The following is a 20,705-nucleotide window of genomic DNA, read 5'->3' on the forward strand; positions in this document are numbered from 1 at the left end:
GTAAGAGGAACATCAAAAATAGGAAACAAATAAGTTGTGTTGAAAACAACAGAGAAATCAAACAAAGAACTAAAAAAAGAAAATGAAAACTTAAAAATAAATTGAATTATGTGCTGGCTCTCAAACAAAGACCATTGTCTAAACAGATTTAAACCTCGCTTTAACTGACCTAAGAGGAAAAAAGGCTAAGATTATTTGCCAAAGCATTTAGTTTGAGAGACAGCATTAGCCGCTTATCCCTTCTGCTTGCGAGTGCTGTGCCATGTGGAGAGGTAGTTTTCTTTCCTGATGCAAAGGACTTTTTATAAGGCATTGGAGACTTTTTAAGCTGGAAAGAAATTCTATGGGTCTTTTGGGGTGCTCGGCACAGAGGGAAAAAATTTGGCTGCATAACTTAAACATTCTGTACATTGTGTACGGGTTGTTAGTCGCCATCTTGAAAAGCACTTGAGCAAAACAGCTGACATACATTCATTTGCTTCATCTGCATTTCGTCCCCTGACAGAGTTGAAAGGCATTTTTGGTTTCCACAATGACAGGTTTTAAAATAAAAAAATCCTGTTTTCTTTGTTCAAAAGAATTTAAGAGGAGACCAGCACAAAAAAAACCAAAAACAAGTATCAACAGGTCAATTCAGCAAAGTTCTCAATGGCTTCATGTTTTCATTACAGTAGACAGCTTGAATATTCTTGTGCCCTTAATAACCAGCATAGATCTGAGAAATTCTCAATGCAATAAAGGACCGAGCAAATCCAAAAGCTTGACCTGATAATGCTGCATTTGACGGGATAGATTTGCAATCAAAAAAAATCAAATACAGCAAAGATAATGCACCAAACGGAAGGGAGGAAATTAATGTCTTTTAAGATGCAAGGCTGCCACTTTGGTGTTCCAGCAAACATAATAATGGTCCGATACGCATCAAGCACTTGAGAATAAAAACCATGCAGGCCAATACATTCAGACATCTTGCCCCTAACAAAGAGAGATATCATTTAAAAGGCTCTGAAAGTACAAATAACCTGGTACAGCAACAAGATAATGAGATGCAATACGTAATAAAAGTAAACAAAAATGTGACAGCCCAAAAATGCCAGTTTGCTGGTATATGATTAGCCCTTGATTGGTAAATCCCCGATTTTTTGCATTGCTTAGCTTGCTGATTAACAAAATCGATCCTTTAAATATTCGCTTTCAAACACACAAACTAAATAATCCCATACACAGCAACTCACATACATTGTCCCACCACAAGGACATTTTCATCAACAATTTAGATCACTTTTAATATGCTGCTTCCATCGAATGGCTTATAATATAATCTTTTTCCTCAGCAGAAGTGTCTGAAACAGAACAAGGTTGGCCCGTCGCCTCGAGGACAACCTGAAACCCTTGTGTGTCTCCTTTAGCAGCCGAACAGTTCTGATTCACTGGGCAAAAGGAGTCCAGACCCCTGTGTTCACCATCACATGTGCAAAGATGGCAAAACATTTCTAAGTACTTACAAGTCTTTTTTGAAAAATATAGAATCCACTTTGTAAATTATCCATTTGACCTAGATATATCAAGGCACATTTGGTTTTTCGACAGTCAGCGCTGCGGTTTCACTCAGTTTTATGTTGGTCTGTACGCAGGAATCATGGTTTTCCCACATCCACTGTGATTTTGGTGAATAGCTGGTCTTTCTCAATGTTAACAACGTTGTATGTTAATGAACTGATCCCATCGCTTGCCATTGTTTCCCTTGTGTGAGCTATTCGGTCAAACCTGTGACAGGAAATTACATAATTAACATTACTCAAAGCAGGACTGTTTATAACCTTGTACATATCGTAAACTAACTTAGATTTTTTTAATCGTTAAACAAATCTGGCATTACTCTGACACCAGTGGTTATCTATCACTTTAAGTTCAGTGTACAGTATGTTACAAATGCATTTTTTCATCCCCACACAATTTCATCTTTTAAATACGGCAATGTATTGAGATTATCAGAGTGGTTAAACTTTTAAGCAGCCATAAAGCTGTAATATGTTCAAGTACCTCTGTGGATTGGGGTCGTTTTGTTTGTCTCGGTCGTGGCGGATCATCCTACATCTTCCAATGACTCCGTCAGGCCTTGATATAGACATCCCTTTGGAGGAAACCCTGTGAAAACATGCAGCTCGTATCAGTCCATAATTAATACATATGATTCAAAGTATAATGGTCGAGACAAATTATAAGTGGAAGAGAACAACATTAGACCCCACTGAGACATTGAGTCATTTCATTTTTTGGTGAACTGTACCTTTAAAAAACCCAATAAACATGATAGATACTGATCTTTCCTAACTCATGAAGATACAAGCTAAACTTGTTTGATTGGAAATACTATTGCTTGACTTGCTAATGTCTTCTGAGTTTATAGAGTGTGACTGTCGGGTTCCACCAATCAGTGAGTTGCAGCGAGCAAACTGTGCCAAACGAACCCAGAGCTCCGCCCTCTCCCATGAAGCACCGCAAATGGTGTAATTGAGTCTCTCCATGCTCTTTTAAAACACTTAAATATTTGAGATATATATATATATATATATATATGTGTGTGTGTGTGTTTTAAGAGCATAGAGAGTTTGTAATACACCTCATTACTGGTTGGCCTGGTTCATGGCTTATAGTGCTTTAACAAAGACTTTTTTTAAAATCCATACTGGAAAAATGAATGGAAAAAATACTTCTGGAACCAGAGTAGCTGAAAAAGGGGGATAGGCACCTGTTACACTCTATTCGGCATATTGTACTGCAGTTGCTATGGTGTTGTGGGTGGTTGCGAATGCATTCTTTCGCCTGTTGTTTTAACTGCCAGGCAAAAGTCTTAAAGTGACAGTTCCCCCCAAAAAATGTAATTCTGTCAATTTAAGGGATCTATTACGTCTGTAGCACAAACAGCGCAAAACACATTTAGTCCCAAAGTTGAACTTTTAAGTGTAGGGGGTTTGTTCAGACAGCACAACCAGCATTCTTTGGCATTTCGAATATGAAAAGCAGTTTCCTGCTCTGCAAGTATTTTCTTTTTCCTGAATGTTCCACTGGAAAAACAATGCTGTAGCTGAGCAGCTGACAGATGCAAGTGTTCATGCGGATGATGCAACTCTCCTTTAAATAACAGTCGAGAAAGTCCCACAAAAAAAATAGAAAATAAAAATAAACACCACACGAGAATAAAGATGGCTGATGATAAGAGGTTTTATCTGCCATGTCCTTGCTGTTGGCAGAATGCTCTTTATCTCCCAACTGTTATGAACATAGAACCAGGGCATTTCAGTTATACTATGCTATTAAATTCAACTACATTACACTTCAAATGTTTGAGGTTGGTAAGATTTTAGAATTAAAAAAAGAAGTCTCTTTTGCTCGTCAAGGCTGCATTTATTTAAGAATCCATTAAAAACAGAAATTTCTATTTTAGTTTTATATATTTTCTATATATTTAAATGTAATTTATTCCTATGAATTTTCATCATCATTACTCAAGTCTTCAGAATCACATGATCCTTCAGAAATCATTCTAATAATGGTGCTCAAGAAAGAGTTCTTCTTATTATTAACATTGAAAACAGTTGTTCTTAATAGTTTTGTGGAAACCATGATTTTTTTTTCCAGGTTTCTTTGATCAATAGAAAGAAACAGCATTTATTTGAAATAGATTTTTTGCAATAATGTAAAAATTAGGGCTGTCAAACAATTAATCACGATTAATTGCATCTAAAATAAAGGTTTGTTTACATATACATATATACACTCACTGGCCACTTTATTAGGTACACCTTGCTAGTACCGGGTTGGACCCCCGTATATTATGTATATATAAATACACACATACATGTATATATTTTAAACATATTTATATATGTATATATTTACATATAAATTAAATATTTTATATAAAAATTTAACATTTTCCTTGAAAAAATAAATACAGTATGCATAAATACACACACATGTATATATTTTAATGTATGTATATTTTTATATTTTATGTATAATTTATATAAATAAATATATAAATATAAATAATATAATATATATGCGTTATATATACGCAATACACACATATGTTGTAAACACAGACTTTTATTTTGGATGCACTTAATTGCAATTAATCATTTGACAGCCCTAGTAAAAATCCTAGATAAATAAAAGTATTGATTTCTTTCAAAAAGAACAAAATCGTACAGACCCCAATCATCTGAATGAGCGTATGTGCTCTATATCACATGCTTAAGCTTTCTGATTTTGCAGTGCCATGCTGACAGCACAGCAACAGGATGTGTGAGGCTTAAAATGGAACCCTCAGCTGAATTTACATTTCCGGTTTTTGCTGGATCAGAGGTTTCCTGCACTAGAAGACATACAAGAGCTGAGCTCTAGGATGAAAACCCATTAAACCGTGTTTTTCAATGTAAAGGAGCATTCACACTAGACTTCACACACGTATGTGGGTGTGCACAAATGTAAATGCAAGGAAGACGTTTCACATTGTGACTTGCTGCCATTATTTTCTCACTCTCATGATGTTCCAAACTTGTTTGCCATTATTTTCAGTGAGCAATGATGTTTGAGATTGCTGCCAGAAAAAAAGCCTGTATCTCACAATTCTGACATTTTTTTTTTTCAGATTCAGAGTTTATATAAGGGGAAAAAGTCTGAATTGTGAGATAAAAAGTCACAATTACCTTTCTATTTTTAAAAAAAATCCATGGCAGAAACGGTTTATAAAAACTATAAACTGCTGTTGTGAAGATTTTCTAAAAACGAATTTTTTGTGTGTGTGTGCCACACACACACTAGAACAAAATGAGAGTGAGTAATAATGACAGAATTGTCATTTTTGGGAGAAGCATTCTTTTAAAAGTTATCTGACCTGTTAAATATGTCATCATCTTCTCCTCCCCAGCCCCAGTAGTTGTTTGGAAAGCCGTTGATCTTCAGATACTGTTCCTTGCTCAGGGATGACACGCCACCAAAGTACTGTGCGTATGGCAACCTGTTAGAAACGGACAGAGAGAGATAGAAACACTGAGGAACAGTTGCGTGTTGGGTGGCAGTTGCTACGTCAGGTGCAGAAGAAGTGCAACATATAGCTTGGTTTTTCTCTGCAGGGAAATGACTGTTTAAATGACGGTGCACTAATGAGAACTGGCAGGGGGCTGAACTTGAGCCCATAAACATCTGCTGCCTCTGTGTTTTGCTGTAAGCCAGTTGGTCTTGTAAATTATCAGGTGGTGTCACTCCGACTAACCCAAACGTGTGATGGTTGACAGTGATAACCATAGCAATAGTTGGCCGTCACGAAACATGGATGGCAGCTGAACCCATTTGGTGTGAGATACTTTTGACCAAACTAAGAGCATCAGAGATTGTTATCTATTATTATGTCTGATTCATTTAATTTATTAATAATTAAACAATTACTTTTGACCAAACTAAGAGCATCAGAGATTGTTATCTATTATTATGTCTGATTCATTTAATTTATTAATAATTAAACAATTAATTAATAATAAATTACAGTGTCTTGTTACATAATAAAAAAATCACCAAAATGTATCCAATATTTGTACTGCTAAAAATTTATTTGTTAAACAGCAGGACCATTTCAAATTAAATATGGAAGACTGTCAAATATTTAAAAAAAATTTTAGACTATATTTTCTATTGTTTTATAGAGATCACACTCAGAAGAGTTGTTTCTAGTCAAATACATACTTTAAATCTGAGCATACACTCTTAAAAATAAAGGTGCTTAAAGTTCTTCACAGCAATGCCACAGAAGAACCATTTTCGGTTCGACAAAGAACCATTCAGTCAAAGGTTCTTTAAAGAACCATCTCTTTCTTACCTTTTTATAATCTGAAGAACCTTCTTTCACCACAAAGAACCTTTTGTGAAACAGAAAGGTTCTTCAGATGTTAAAGGTTCTTTAAGAAACCATTTAGACAAAAAGGTTCTTCTATGGCATCGTGAAGCACCTGTATTTTTAAGAGTGTAACTAGAAAAATTATAATAACTATCGAAATGTGAACTTTTCAAAGCTTGAAAATTTCCTGATATTTTAAGGTTTTCCAGGACTGTGAGAAGCTAGTACTCCGAGTTGCTATTATTTGTTTCTCTAGCCCTCTAATAACTAGGGATGCACCGATACCATTTTTTCAGAAACGATCCGATACCAACAATTCTAAGTATCAGCCGATACCAATCCACTGTTTTTTGTTTTTTTTAATCAATGTAGAATTTCTATACCTCAGTGTGGTGACCAGATCATCACTGTTTTGTGTGTTAAACACAATCTACTATAGACAACTTTCTTTTTAAAGAAAAATAACAAATGAGTGCTCCGCATAGAAAAGTTCAAAGCACAAAGAGAAGAAATACTGATGCGTAGTATATTATATCGGTGCGATAGTTTATTATGCCTTTTCTTTTAACAGTTTACTGTGCACTCTTGGAGAGAGTTTCATTGTTTTGACTGTTGTAATCGAACAAGAATGCTGAATGGAGGATGACAGACAGCTGCAGTGGAGAGAAGTTTACGTGAACTTAAATTTAACGACTTAAATATTCATCTGTACCTCACATTAAACTATGGAACGTCTTCAGAACACTTGGAATATAGTGCACGAGAACTTTATGGTGCTTTATAATGTTTTTTGGCTTTTGTAGGGTTAACAATGACAGAATAGGATACACAGAATATTGGATTTGGATCGGACTCGTCTCACCGATACCCGATCCGGCAGAAAATGCCAGTATCAGAGCCGATACCAATACTAAATATCGGATCGGTGCATCCCTACTAATAACACTAAAAACACTAAAGAACAAAGCTTCAAACCAGCTTTAAAAAGAAATTTCAAATAAAATTGTCATCTGATTCCGATTATAAGTAGTTGACATTAAAATGACAGTTTCAGCAGTGTCTTGTGCTACATTGTGTTAAACTGTTACAGTAAATAAAAAATAAAATCACATAGACCATAGATTACCCCATCCCTTCAACAACACCCCTCACTGCCTTCTAAAGAATGTTACCAAACCTGAACGTCAGCATATAACAACAAGACCACTTGAAGCTTCTACCACTTGAGTTGCTATTATTTGTTTCTCTGGCAACTCTTATAATACTAAAACAGATACGCAGATTTGCTATTCAAAACCTAATGTAAATCACTACACTATTTCAATGAAAGAGCTGCCGAGGGTTTATGAATTGATGAAAAGAACATTTAATTAAATTCAAATTAAAATGACATTTTTACATTTGAAATATTTTATTTGTTAATCTGCATGTCAATGTGACCATTAACCGACTTCAGAGAGCTGTGAACATGCGAATGTTTTGTTAAATTATTTAAATATTAACATTATATAATTGACTGAGAGATGCTTTTGTCCCCATGTTCTGAAGCATGGATCACAAATTAATTTACATGAAATTTACATGGCCATTCTATATTGAGAATATTCAAAGCTAAACGATATGACACATTAGAAATTTTTTAGAAAGGAAAAAAAAGAATTAGGGAGAATCAATAAATTATGAATAGCTTACTGCCATTGTGTAAATAATTTGTAATCTAAAAAAGGTAACTGTACTCTGATTATGAGCATTTTAAAATGTAATATAATCTAATTACAAGTACTAAATTTTTGTAATCTGATTATGTAATCAGTAGTAAAAACTCAGCACTGGTGAATGGTAATATATAAATTCATTTTTGGGTGGACTATCCCTTTAGAAACTGCAAAGTCACGGCCAGGTAAAGTGAACGTGCATTCAAAATAACATTCAAAGTAACACAAAACTGCATAGAGAGGAAAACAAGTGCATTTAAATACAATTCAAATTCAAACACAGGACAATTATAGAGGAAAGCATGCAAAGGCATACTTTTTTTTTTTTAGACCAAAGGTTTGCCCAATCGTCACAACATTAATTATCATTTTATTGCTATTTTTCTTACAACATACATTTCAGTTTCTACATAATTGTCTCTACACAAAGGTGTCTCTGTTTGAAATTAATGAGCAAACACTATCCATACTTCAGGTTCTGGCCCGCTCTCGTCCTACGTTCTTCCACACGGTAACTCTTGAAAATTACAAATTACATCCAGATGCTTTTGAAGTTCTGTGGGAAAAAAAGCCGCTAGCAGTGGTGAATGGCGTAAAGATCTTATAAAAGACTTACAAAAGAGCAACACAACTGCTTCAGTGTGTGGGAGTTTAAAACCTAACCTTTATCATTTCCTCATTACACACTGTAAATACAAAAGGACACACGTGAACGCACACACGCCTTCACATACATCATACTCATGTTACACGGAGTTTGTGCTGGAGGTCACTGGTACAAGTCGCTCCAACAAGCTATAGTTTCATTTCAGACAGACAGCTCAGCTCTTAATAGGCCCTAATGGGAATCATGTGTGACGTTGCTAGAATATTCCCATCCAAATACTGCTACTTTATCATTTGTCTGACGCTTTCATCTAAAGTGACTCACTTATTACAGGTCAAAGTCCTGCTGGAGTAACCTAAGGTTTAAGGATATTCTGGATTAAATATGACTGGGTTAAATCAACAGCCAGGCCTGTTGTGGATTACCAATGAAAATAAAGTTGACTTGTTCCTCCGTACAAATTAATGAAAAACACATTTACGGCAATTTAACCCAAAATATTCTTTTAAGAACAAAATGGTCATAGACCAACCACTAAGGGTCTGATCCTACAGCATCTGGATTTTTTTCTTTTCTTCACATTTTCACATCGAAGATCAGGACTACAGATATCTTAGACTCAAAGTACTGTGGTGGTACCATGGAAGATATAGGTGTCATTTGGTATGGAAATGAAAGATTACTATATTCATATACAGTATTTAGAACAGAGAGTTGTTTTATAGCTCTGTGACTGTATCCACTACCGTTACCAAGTTTGAAGTCAGTAATGTTTTTTAAAGTCTCTTTTGATCACAAAGGCTGCATTTATTTGATCAAAAATAAAAACATTAACATTGCAAAATATCATTACAATTTAAAATAACTGTTTTCTGTTTATAATATATATATATTTAATGTAATTTACTCATACATTTCAGCATCATTACTCCAGTCTTCAGTGTCACATGATCCTTCAGGAATCATTCTAATATGCTGATTTGCTGCTCAGGAAACATTTATCATTATAATCAATGTTGAAAACAGTTGTAAACCACAGTGTAAGACAATAAAATAATTTTTGCCAGAAAAAGAAAATGATTATATATTAAAGTCTATGTCAATTTTTGAAAACTCCAGTGAATTAAATACTTTTCAAATAAAAATACTTCATCTAACTGGATTATTGTCTTTTTATGTGAAACTCGATGCTTAGCATCAGTACAAACATAAATGGCTTCACTAAGGGCCTTTTTACACCTGGTCACTTCATGCATTTTCTCTGATATATCACATATCTATCTGGTTTTGTAAAACGGTTCCATTTACACCTGGCCACATAAATGTGTCTCTGCAAAACGGATTTTAATCCTATCTTCAATGCCCGTGCTACATGCAAATTTAAAAGAGTTCGCATCAACGGAAGTACTCACACATTTATTTTTTTAACACTTTGGGAGTAAAATTTACATATGTGATGCATTTACACTTGTCCAGTTTTGTCTGGAATGTGTCCCAGACCACCGCCTTAAGTGATTTGAGCGATCCGTCGTGAAAGCTTTTTGGAGGATATTTACACCTGGTCTTTTCAGAGAAAACGCATGAAGTGACCAGGTGTAAACAGTACATGAGACTCTAAGATCTAAACAGATGAGCTACAATCAGTCCCAACATGTAATTCTCATATAAATACTGTAATGCAGTCCTCCCCGCTGATATTCATGTATATACACCGCAGCATCTAAATTTGCACATAGAGCCAACATAATACTCCTAAGAAATTCAGAGAATACCTTGATACCATGTTCAAACAAACCATGTTTGTTCCATACTAGCCTGTGTATTTAATTTGTTATCCATAGAAATATAAATATATTCTGGCTGGTGGCTGAAAATACACCATTAAGCCGCGACATGAGACAACAGTCAACAAGGACCAGAAATACCTGAATCCAAACTTGTCCATAGACACAGACAGATGCCTGGGCTGATTATAGCACTTGTAGAAGTTGCGGTCATCCATTGGAATGAGGTCCACGTCGCTGAAGACAAAACAATCGTAGTCATACTCCTTCAGAGCCTCAGCGTAACCAATGTTGAGGAGTTTGGCACGGTTGAACGTATCCTCGCCGTCCTGCCATTAAAGAGAGAGAGGATGAGACAAAGCTGAAAAATACACATTTTATACAAATGAAATTGAAACGTATGAAAGGATGGTGGAAGAAATGTGTTAAAATGTCTATAAAGCAGTGTGATGTGTAGCATGACATTTTGTGCCATAGAGCCTTTGCTAGAGCGGGTAGGTATGTTTAAACTGATAAAATCAGCGCACTTGTGCTTGCTGTATGGGAGCACGTCACTGCTATCTATTCAATCTTTCACAGCATGGCTGGCAGGTGGCAGGAGACATGAATGAGACAACAGACAAACACAGAACATCCGTAACACACACTTTCACAAAAAGCAAGAATACATGATATGTAACATTCAGATTGGGCTGATATTGAAAGGAAATAATATCAGAGAAAATTATTTATTACAATATACACTTCCTTATACAGTTATCCATTAATTAAAAGTAGTAAAACAAAAAGCCTTCCTTCCTACTGTAAATCAAATACAATCAAATTAGAATTTTCATGCAAATGATCAGTGGACCGAAACGTTGCTTTTGTTAATAAAGACTTAACAAGAATTGATAGTGTGCGGGATTGCATCTTTTTTATATTTTGGACTTGACAGTTTTGTTGAACCTTTTTTCCTACGCACCTATCGTTTTTTTCAGGTGTGCTGAGTTTGTGTTGATTATGCAAATGATGCTTAAAATAAAAAAATACAACAACACAGATTTAAAAATTGGATTATTAAACAACATAAATTGCCCATTATTAGAATGTGGTCAGAAAGTATTATATTGGTCTATTTTAATATTTATATTTTATCATTTGTAACAAAAATCCTACTAGTTCAATAAGAATAAAAACTTTTTTACTGTATAAAAACTACTTTGTGTGGAAGTTGACATGAATTTCATACAATTCCTTGCACGACAGAAAAGCCATGTCTGACTACAGTAACTAATGAATTTTAGCTAAATATGCTATTTATTGTTACTACGATAAAGCTAATGTGGTATTTGCCACCACTGCCAAAAAGAAAGAAAGAAAGAAAGAAAGACAACTTTGAGCTTCTTCCTCTGTGGCTGTAGAAGATCTAAGGCTAATTATAAATATTCATTTTACAGCAGGGTTTCCTAAACTGGAGTTTGCAAATTGATGACAAAAATAATTTAATTATATTGTAAAATGTACAATTAAAATATTAAAAATAAAAGAGCTGTGAGAACCATGCTAAATTACTGAAATATTAACTCAAGGGAACTTCATGCAAATATTTGTGGTCAAAAGGGTTTGGCTGAGAAAAAAGTTTGGGAAGCCCTGTTTCACAGTAATAAAACGTTCCTTTGTGTTTTCAGTGGTGGTATCTATGGTTACCATGGTACATTTTTGCAAAGAAGATCCATGAAAGCCCAAATTTGACATTCCAAGGTGACTCATTTCCAACTGTCATTCAAATCTTTCCGCTGGCTTTGGGCCTTTGGCTCATGATTAATGGATGTGCTCCCTGTCTGGAGCCCACCTTTCCTCGCTCTGAAGAGCATCACTTGAGCTTGCGTAATGAAATGTAATGACGGCGGAGCCTCAGGAGCCCAGAGCTATCTGTTAACCCCCTTGCACCCAACAGAGAGAGTAGCAATCCTCTCTTTTATAACACACAGCAAACTCACACGAGCTGCCCTGAAAGAACTGAGGTGCGCTTGTTCTAGTGGAGCAGACGACATCCATGATTGATTCAGAAGATGTGGCCTGCGCATTCAGAGCGAGACTTGGCTTTGAAGAACCAGATCGTCCTGTTCTTCGGCCATCTTTTGAGTTGACATAAAGCAGAGTTCTCACATGTCAACAACCAGATCTGATCGTCGGCCTGCAATGTGGCACTGGAGGATTCATTCACATTTTAGGGAGTAAAAACAAAAAAAAGTAGACAAAAGGATTAAGACCCTTGAGGAATCAAAACACAAAGAACTGAAAGTGAAGAAGAGCTTCATTGTTCATATAAATAGCACAGATAGATGCAAACTTCTGAAAATAGGACAGTAGAGAAAATAAATAAAAGCTAATCAACTAAAAAAAAGACTCACCCTCATTATATTTAACTTCATACAATAATTTCCTTTTGTGTTCAACAGAAAAATTTGCAGCATATGTCATAAGGGTGAGTAAATAATTATAAAACTGCCATTTTTGGATTACTTTTCACCAGTAAATAAACAGATAACTTTTAAAAAGTCACACGTCTTCTAAAAAGATTAGATGAAGTGATCAAATTACACTTTTGCAAGACAAAACATAGCTATTTTTGGCACAGAACTGCCATCCATGGGAAAATGATGAACTTGAGAGAGTGAGAGACAGAGGGCAGAGAAAGAGAAAGAGAGAGAAAATAAGGAAGGAAATGGTAACCCACAAATAGAAAACAGATAATCAAGAAGCCAACATTACCATTCGTCAGATGCAGCCAGTGAAGCGTAGTGTGATTGGCCAGAGAAAGAGCAAGCAGACGTCTCACCTTTTCCCAAGCGCAAGGGCCTCTGATGCGCATAAAAGGGGTTCGGTTTGAACAGGAAGAAGGGAAGGAATGTAGGATGGAAGGGTGAAAAAATAAATGCAAGGTGCAGAGAAAAGAAGGGGGTGGCAAAGAGAGCAAGAGAATAATTAGTAAGGACGATCAAGTAACACTTTAGAGAAGACACAATCAGAGAAGAATGCTGACAGGTCCAAGACCTTCTTGGCGAGCACATTTGGATGCTTTTAGTGCAAAGCCGCACTGAACGATACACATTAGTCTTTTCGTTTACTTGGAAAATTCCCAAACCACTGATAACTGGCTGTTTGAAATGGATTCGATGAAGACATCTGTTCTCTGAGAGTCCCAAATAAAGGAGAGACAAGAACTGCAGCACTGCGTCTCACCTCGTTCCAGTCTGTAATGTCATGGGCATTTACTGAATGATGACAACAGGCCACTCAACTTTTTTTGAAAGGACGCCCAGCCTCAAACAGCAGCTGTCTCTACCACAGTCTGGGGAAACTACTGTGTAATGAACCTCGGTTTAGCACTGATTAGCTGTACTTTTTTCTGATGGCGAGGAATAGCTGAAGAGTTCCCAAACTCAAAGATGCAACAAGATATTTAGTATTATAGTGATCAAATGTAAATTAATGTAAAAAACACTATTCACACTATTTTGTTCTGCTCTTACGCATGAAGCTTGACGCTGTGTACTGCATAACGGCATGCCATGTTTCTCATTTGTAAGTTGCTTTGGATAAAAGCATCTGCTACAATACTAAATGTAAATGTACATGGCATGTCTTCCTCTATGTAGGGATGTCAAAAGTACTTTTGTGCAGTATCAGTTAACCAGTATCAATTTTCCTTACAAGCATGCTTGTAATTATCAAACTTACACAGCACCAAATCAGTATTTATGCATTTTATATCAATTAAAAGATAACACTTTACTATAAGGTTCCATTTGCTAATAATATTTAATGCATTAACTAAAATTAACTTACAATGAGCAATGTATTTGCTACAGTATATATTAGGGATGTAACGATTAACCGCGAGCCGGTTGAAAATCGATTCAAATATGTGACGATTCAAATCGGTTGAGATGCTAAACAAATCGCGATTCATTTAGGGGTAGGAATTTATATGAATCCATGTCTGAGGGGAACTTACTGTCTTTAGAAAAGTTTAGATGGTATTTTTTCTTTTCATCTTGCATCTAGTTCATATGTGCAGCGCTTCTTTGTTTACAGCGGAAACGCTTTAAGCGCCACCTGCTGGCAGAGAGTGCATCTGAATTTAGTTTTGTTATATTTCAATTTCACAAAGAAATGTGCTGCAGTTTGTCCAAGCAATAATAAAAGGACACATTTAATTTATAATTTGTCTTAAATCTCATTTTGTAAAAAAATTAAATAAAATCGTGAATCGAATCGTGAAATCAAAATCGTGAATCGAATCGAATCGTGAGTTGAGTGAATCGTTACATCCCTAGTATATATTAATCTGTCTTAATGTCCGTAAAAACTACAGCTGTTCATTGTTAGTCCACGTTAGCTCAGGTCCATTAAAGATTTTAATAATGTATTAGTATATGTTGGAATCAACATAAAAAAAATAATAAATGCTTTAGAGGTATTTTTCATTGTTAGTTTATAATGTTATAATGTTATGTTATAATGTTAACAAATGGAACCTTGTTATAAAGGGTTACCAATTAAAATGAGTGACTTATTTTAAACAATTAATGGAAATTTATTTACCAAACAGATAATGGAAGTTTACATGTAGGTTAAATAAAATGTATTTGCTAAATTAAAAACGCCAAATTTTTACTAAAATAATGGAGGAAAGGCGTTCAATAGGATATTAGTATTTGCTGTAAAAGTTAAATTGATGTTGAGAATCATTTATGGAAAAATGTACATTTAAATAAATGTATTTATTTAATGTAAAGAAAGTTTAAAAAGGTGTTCAGTTGGATATTAGTTTTTGCTGTAGTAGCTAAATGGATTTCTAAAATCACCTATGCAAAAATGTACATCTAAATAAATTCAATTTACAAAATAAAAAAAATACTAATAATTCAGGAATTTAAAAAGGTGTTCAGTTGGATTTTAGTTTTTATGTGGTAAGACTATGCTGATCAAATGCAAATGTTTGAGTCCACAGAAAAAAACACTATTCATTCACTACATATTCACTAATCTGAATACTGGGACTTCTCAATCAGCTTTTGTTCTACTCTTACCAATGAAGTTTGGTGCTGTGTACTGCATAATGTTCCTCATTTGTAAGTTGCATTGGATAAAAGTTTCTGCCACAATAGTAAATGTCTTCCTCGATGTAGGGATGTCAAAAATACTGGTACTTCCGTACAGTATGAGTTAATCAGTATTAATAAATTTGAATTACAAGCATGTTTGAAATTGTGAACAACCATGTTTGTGAGCTACATCACTCAAAATGGCCAATGAAAGAGAAAAGAGGACTTAGCAAAACACATGCAAACCTTCTTGCCCCAGCACGCCCCGCGTAACAGAGCGTTTACATTCCAGATATCAAAAGGGAGTAGGCAATGTATATTAAAAGAAGGATATTACAAAGCACAGCTTTTAAGAGGAACTCATGATCACTGATAGCAAACACTGAGCTCAAATATTTCAAGATACAGTATACTTTACAAACCGACAAGAGCATTTAAATAAAGTCAAGCAGCCGCTGATGTTTGCCTTGCTTTATCTGAACCATCAAATGACATTTCTAAACAAAGCTCTTCGCATGGTTATGTTAATCCCATCTACTTTGAAGAGTTTTCAAGAGAACAATGGGTAAAGCCACATTATACACATGCATCTGATCAGGCTTCAATTTAAGAGGAAATAAATGCCCATTTCAACAAACAAGCAGAGATATTTAACCTCCAACTCAATGATAACATCAAAGTGCACCACAGGCCTTTGAACATTTCTGCAATTGCAGATTAAGAACTCGCAGGTCAAAGATTGCAAAAGTGTTATTGCACTGCTGACAAACCTGATTGATGACATAGATGCCATAGTCCAGCTGCTGGCGCTGTAGGATGGGGTGTAGATAATACAGCCAGTACTTCAGGTGCTCATCGCGGTGCCTGAAGGGGATGATGATTGCCACCTTCTGCTGGGCGATGCATTCTGTGGGTTTAAACCGTCCACCGGGCTGCAACGCTTGGTTCTCTGACCTCACCAGGTCTAAGGTGACCGGGTCAGAAAACTCAACCCGAAGCGGACCCACTAGAAGAAACAAAACACAAATTACATGCTTTATTATGGAGACATAAAACGTATTTTTTAAAAAGCAAAATAATCCATTGAATAATCCAGACTATTAAAAACCAGCCAAGTGCTACTTTGTGTCTTAAAGTAAACCATCTCTCCTTAGAGAACTCATTATTATTCAACGCACTAAGGTGTATCCAATTACATTATCATACTACTGTTGCTACAAGCAGCAGTGTCAATGTTGTCTGATAAATGAGAAAGATAGCCGAGACAAAATAACTGTGTAACACAAAGCTTCTCTGCCAATTTTTCCATTACGACACAGGGCTTCAGTGAAGCTAATGAATCAGCATCAGTAGATAACGTGAAAACTACCACAACACTCATGCAAGAGAGATGAATTCGCTGTATTTTCAACAGAAAGTTACAGAGAGGGGTAAATGTTAACATCTAGAGTCACGGCAGCTGTAAAAACATGCTTTTGTTTTTGGAATCTGGACAGAGGGAACACAAAGTGACAGGTCACATCATTTATAACAACCACAAATTTTCTCAGAAATACTACTCTGTGCTGAATCATAATACATTGGCAAAATGTAAACTCAAGTATGTGGATTTGTTATACGAAGACTATTTATTTAAAAACAACCAATCTAGAACAGCCAAGATGGACAAAAATGGGTGAATTAAAAACTGTCCAGAACATGTCCAGGCATATTTAACCCCAAAATCAATTGGGAAAATATGTATATTTTGAATAAAGAAAGTGAAGCCTGTTTTTTCAGTTGTAGTCGTCATTTCACAATACAAAAACAATTAATGGTCCTTTTACATAGGCTTCATTTTGTTTAAGCAAAATGTCTTTACTTTTGTGATACTCGCCAACTAAATAGACAAGCACATAAAATGAGGGGGAAAAAAAGATCATCAGTTAAATGTACATTTAAAAAGTTAAACTAAAATTTGTGCATATCAGTCAAAAGTTTGAAAGAATCGTTAAGATTTTTAAATGTATTTGAAAATGGTTTCTTATGCTTAATGCTTTTTTTCAGTGTTCTCGGATTAATCGAAAGCTCAAAAGAACAACATTTATTTTAAATAGAAATGTATGTAACATTGTCTTTACTGTCAATTTTGATAAATTTAATGCATGCTTGTTGATTAAAAGTATTTTTTTAATCTTACTTATTCCAAACTGTTCCAAATTCCAAATGATAAACTACTGGTGTATCATGGTTAGTAAGCAGCAAAAACAGTTTTCTACATTGATAATAATAAGAAATGTTTCCTGAGCACCAAATCAGCAAAAATAGAAAAGAGGTATTTTAATATTTAAAGGTAGTATATATATATATATATATATATATTAGTGCTGTCAGATCCAAAATTAAAGTTTTTGTTTACATAATATGTGTGTGTATTGTGTATATATATAGATACACACACATACAGCATATATTTTGAAAATATTTACATGTATAAATTTATATTCATATATATATACACAATATATAAACATAACATATTTTTCTTAAATATATACATGCATGTGTGTATTTATATATACATAATAAATATACACAGTACACACACATATTATGTAAACAAAAACTTTTATTTAGGATGCGATTAATCGCGATTAATCGTTTGACAGCACTAATATATATATATATACACACACATACACACACACACACACACTAGTTTCGTTACTGTGTGTATATACTTCAAAAAAGCACAATATAACTACATATTACATGTGATGTTACTATAAAATTATTAAATTATACTCTCTCTCTCTCTCTTTGAACAAGTTCCCAGAGATCAACTCAAATAAAACAGCAGCTCACCCAATCGAGGTGGATTGTCAGGGCATGTTTCCAGCTTTCTCTCGGTCTCTGTGACATTAGACACGGATGGCAGTCTCTGTGGTGACTCCTCTGTAGTGACTCTCTGTTCGGCCAGTTTCCTGTGGATCTGAGGGCTTTGCTGATTTTGTACGAAGGTTTGCCTTAAATCCGAATTTCTCATATAGTATATGACAGTGACAGAGATGTGAAGGAAACATAGCAGCACCACTAGAGAGCAAGTCCTGTGTAGAAGATTGAAATTCCCAGGCGCATCCCGCATTGTAGAAATCCTGGAGATGGCTATATTCTCGCACTCTCGTTTTTTAAATGGTTGTTATTTACAATCTAACCCAATCCCTTCCTATGTCCTTTCTACTTCCAGGGCTTTTGGGTAACTTCTAATATTTATATATCAATTTACAAGTTAAAAACCGCTCAAATACGGTTTTAATTATAAAAAATACATAAAATTTTTATATAAATATATAGGACTTATATAAACGTCTCAGCCAATTCCACTAAATCTTAAATAATTCAACAGCTTAGCTCAGTTCTCAGCTAATAACACGCGATCAACTACATTTCCTTGGATTAAAACTACACCGTTATTACAAAGTGAAACTATCGAAAAACCGAGACTTGAACCTCAATCTCGATCATGATTGACGTTTAAACGTGTATGAACAACTAAGTCAACAATTAAGTCCGTAATAAAGTTTATAGGAGTAACTTGACGGCACGAAATCAGAAGTGAAACTTTCTTTCAGATCCAGATGAAGTTAAAACGTCAGTCGAAAGAATCTTCTTAAAAACCCACAACATCTCCAAATCCCAGATGTTTTTTTTAAATATGATAAATCTCCGTGCCAGAACGATCCGCGCTAATGATATCGGAAGGGAGATGGCGATAAGTTTCCGGATAGACTCTAAACCAGTCTTTACAGTAAGTAACGCGTAGAGCTTTCAGATCGGTTCATATGCGCTGGGGAAGAGTTGAGCTCAGCGTGTGAAAGTATCTGATCTCTAAACACTCTGCAGGCGGATTTGCTGTTGAGTATTACTTGTAGATAGGCTGATGAGCATATCATCATATGAAGCCAGCTACAGTGAGAGGAAATGAGGAGTTCAGCTTCACAATAAAAGCGTTATTTTAGAAATGGTTGCTTGTGCCATTTAATTCCAATTCGCTCCCAGCACACGTGTTTTAGGCTACTCTTCGGATAGCACAGTAAAATACGTTATTTTTGAAACCAGCTGAAAACACAGAGTCAAAAATTGCTTGGCTTGTTAATAAGTCCCGATAAATTAATCATTAATTATTAATAAATGTATGTTTATTTTGACTTAGATGTTGGTTTTGTTTATTTAACAATACTTGACATCTACTATTTTATAATGTAACTGGATCAATTCCCACTGGTAACCAGTGTTATTTTTGTATTAGTTTTTATTTTTATATTTTCTGTTTTCACTTTATTTATGGTTATATTTTTATTTCCGTTTTAGCTTTTTTAGTACATCAAATTAAACTAAACTAACAATGTTGCCTTGGCACCTGAAAAGTTTTTTTTTTTTTTTTATTATTATTATTATTATTTTTTTTTTTTTTCTGGGTTTCAAGTTTAGTTAACTAATAATAGCCATACCCACTGGTCACATACTGTGATCACAGTAATCACAATATGAGACAATTTTCATAATTGGTTAATAGACCCTTTAAATTTGACATAAACACAGGGGCGTCATGACAGGGGGTAATAGTGGAACTGAGTAACAGGGGCCCTTGGCGAGAGGGGGAGGCATAATGATATACTGATTATTATTATTAACATGATTGATGAGGTGTTGTGTTGTGAGGGGCCCACCCCTTTGATTGTGTGACCGGGGCCCAACATTTGGTGTTAAGCCCCTGCATATACAGTACCAAATATGTCTGATGGACAGACATTATCTTCCAGAAAGACAAACTGGAATTTAACAGCTCTGGTCATGTGACTATTTACGCCAGCCACGAAAAAGTAAAATGAAAATAAAATGTTCACTCTGAACATAAAATGTAACTGTCTGCAAAACCTCGTCAAATTCAAAAGTAAAATTTGGTCACAAATATTACTAGTGGTATTAAATTGTCTATTAAATAATAATAATAATAATAATAATGACATCGGCCTAAAATGTTGTATAGATTGGTTGCTCATGTTTGAGTTAGAAATACATTCTTAAAGTCTGTTACTTCCCAGATTCATTCTTTCATTCTTTCATGCAGAATGGCCTTCTCTTCTCACATAGATGTTCAGCGCAGCCTTGTGGCCACAAAGAAATATAACAATATGCTAATATGTAAAATAAAGCGGCCTGTCTTAAATGGAGCAAAGCTGTCTTGATGTTTCAGATGGGAAATAAACCAGATTTTAATATTTAAAAAACATTGCTTTTCATATCCTCATAATATCATGTGTTTTACCCATGTGCTGCAAAGCAGGATACTTTTTCACAAGTTCACATTGACTCCAACATGCATGTCCTCAAAACTCCAGAGGGTTTTGGCATCAAGGATCTAACCGTAGAAATTTAAACCCTGTTCCACTGTAACTGACCTTGACTAACTTCATGTTTTGAGCACTTTATATCTTAGTGTAAAAAAAAACTTAAATGAGCAAAATACAGAATGGATATTTTCTTATTTTAAAGATCAGGTTCCCTTCTGTTTGAACACACCTCTGAAGCATCCATCCTTTAAACTATAACTTAACTATAACT

The 20,705-nt window shown here is 34.9% G+C and overlaps 1 protein-coding gene across 2 annotated transcripts; it reads right to left on the reverse strand.

Moving 5' to 3' along the window:
* Positions 1-257: 257 nt before the first annotated feature.
* Positions 258-19,004, reverse strand: LOC107750327 (beta-1,4-galactosyltransferase 1-like). Of its 2 annotated transcripts, none has more exons than XM_016565670.1 (6): positions 17,946-19,004; positions 15,872-16,107; positions 12,763-12,851; positions 4,904-5,026; positions 2,044-2,148; positions 258-1,767 (listed from the first exon to the last, which is right to left on the reverse strand). In XM_016565670.1, the coding sequence occupies exons 1-6, from the start codon at positions 18,223-18,225 to the stop codon at positions 1,638-1,640; spliced, it is 963 nt and encodes a 320-aa protein (XP_016421156.1). In that variant the 5' UTR covers positions 18,226-19,004; the 3' UTR covers positions 258-1,637. The 2 variants fall into 2 exon arrangements, with proteins under 2 accessions (XP_016421156.1, XP_016421155.1); XM_016565669.1 differs by lacking the exon at positions 12,763-12,851 and adding an exon at positions 10,147-10,334 and having other exon boundaries at positions 17,946-19,001.
* Between the last annotated feature and the right edge of the window lie 1,701 nt (positions 19,005-20,705).

The sequence above is a fragment of the Sinocyclocheilus rhinocerous genome, unplaced genomic scaffold, assembly GCF_001515625.1.
Source record: "Sinocyclocheilus rhinocerous isolate Xijiao unplaced genomic scaffold, SAMN03320098_v1.1 scaffold1053, whole genome shotgun sequence".
Classification (NCBI taxonomy): Eukaryota; Metazoa; Chordata; class Actinopteri; order Cypriniformes; family Cyprinidae; genus Sinocyclocheilus; species Sinocyclocheilus rhinocerous.

What these genes read in the sequence shown, in the direction of transcription:
- LOC107750327 (XM_016565669.1), bottom strand. Translation starts at nt 18,225, where the DNA reads ATGCGGGATGCGCCTGGGAATTTCAATCTTCTACACAGGACTTGCTCT. An exon ending in TGACAATCCACCTCGATTGG is followed by an intron (nt 16,108 to 17,945) that starts GTGAGCTGCTGT and finishes TGTTTCTTCTAG; the next exon opens with TGGGTCCGCTTCGGGTTGAG. An exon ending in AACGACCCCAATCCACAGAG is followed by an intron (nt 1,768 to 2,043) that starts GTACTTGAACAT and finishes TTCCTGTCACAG; the next exon opens with GTTTGACCGAATAGCTCACA.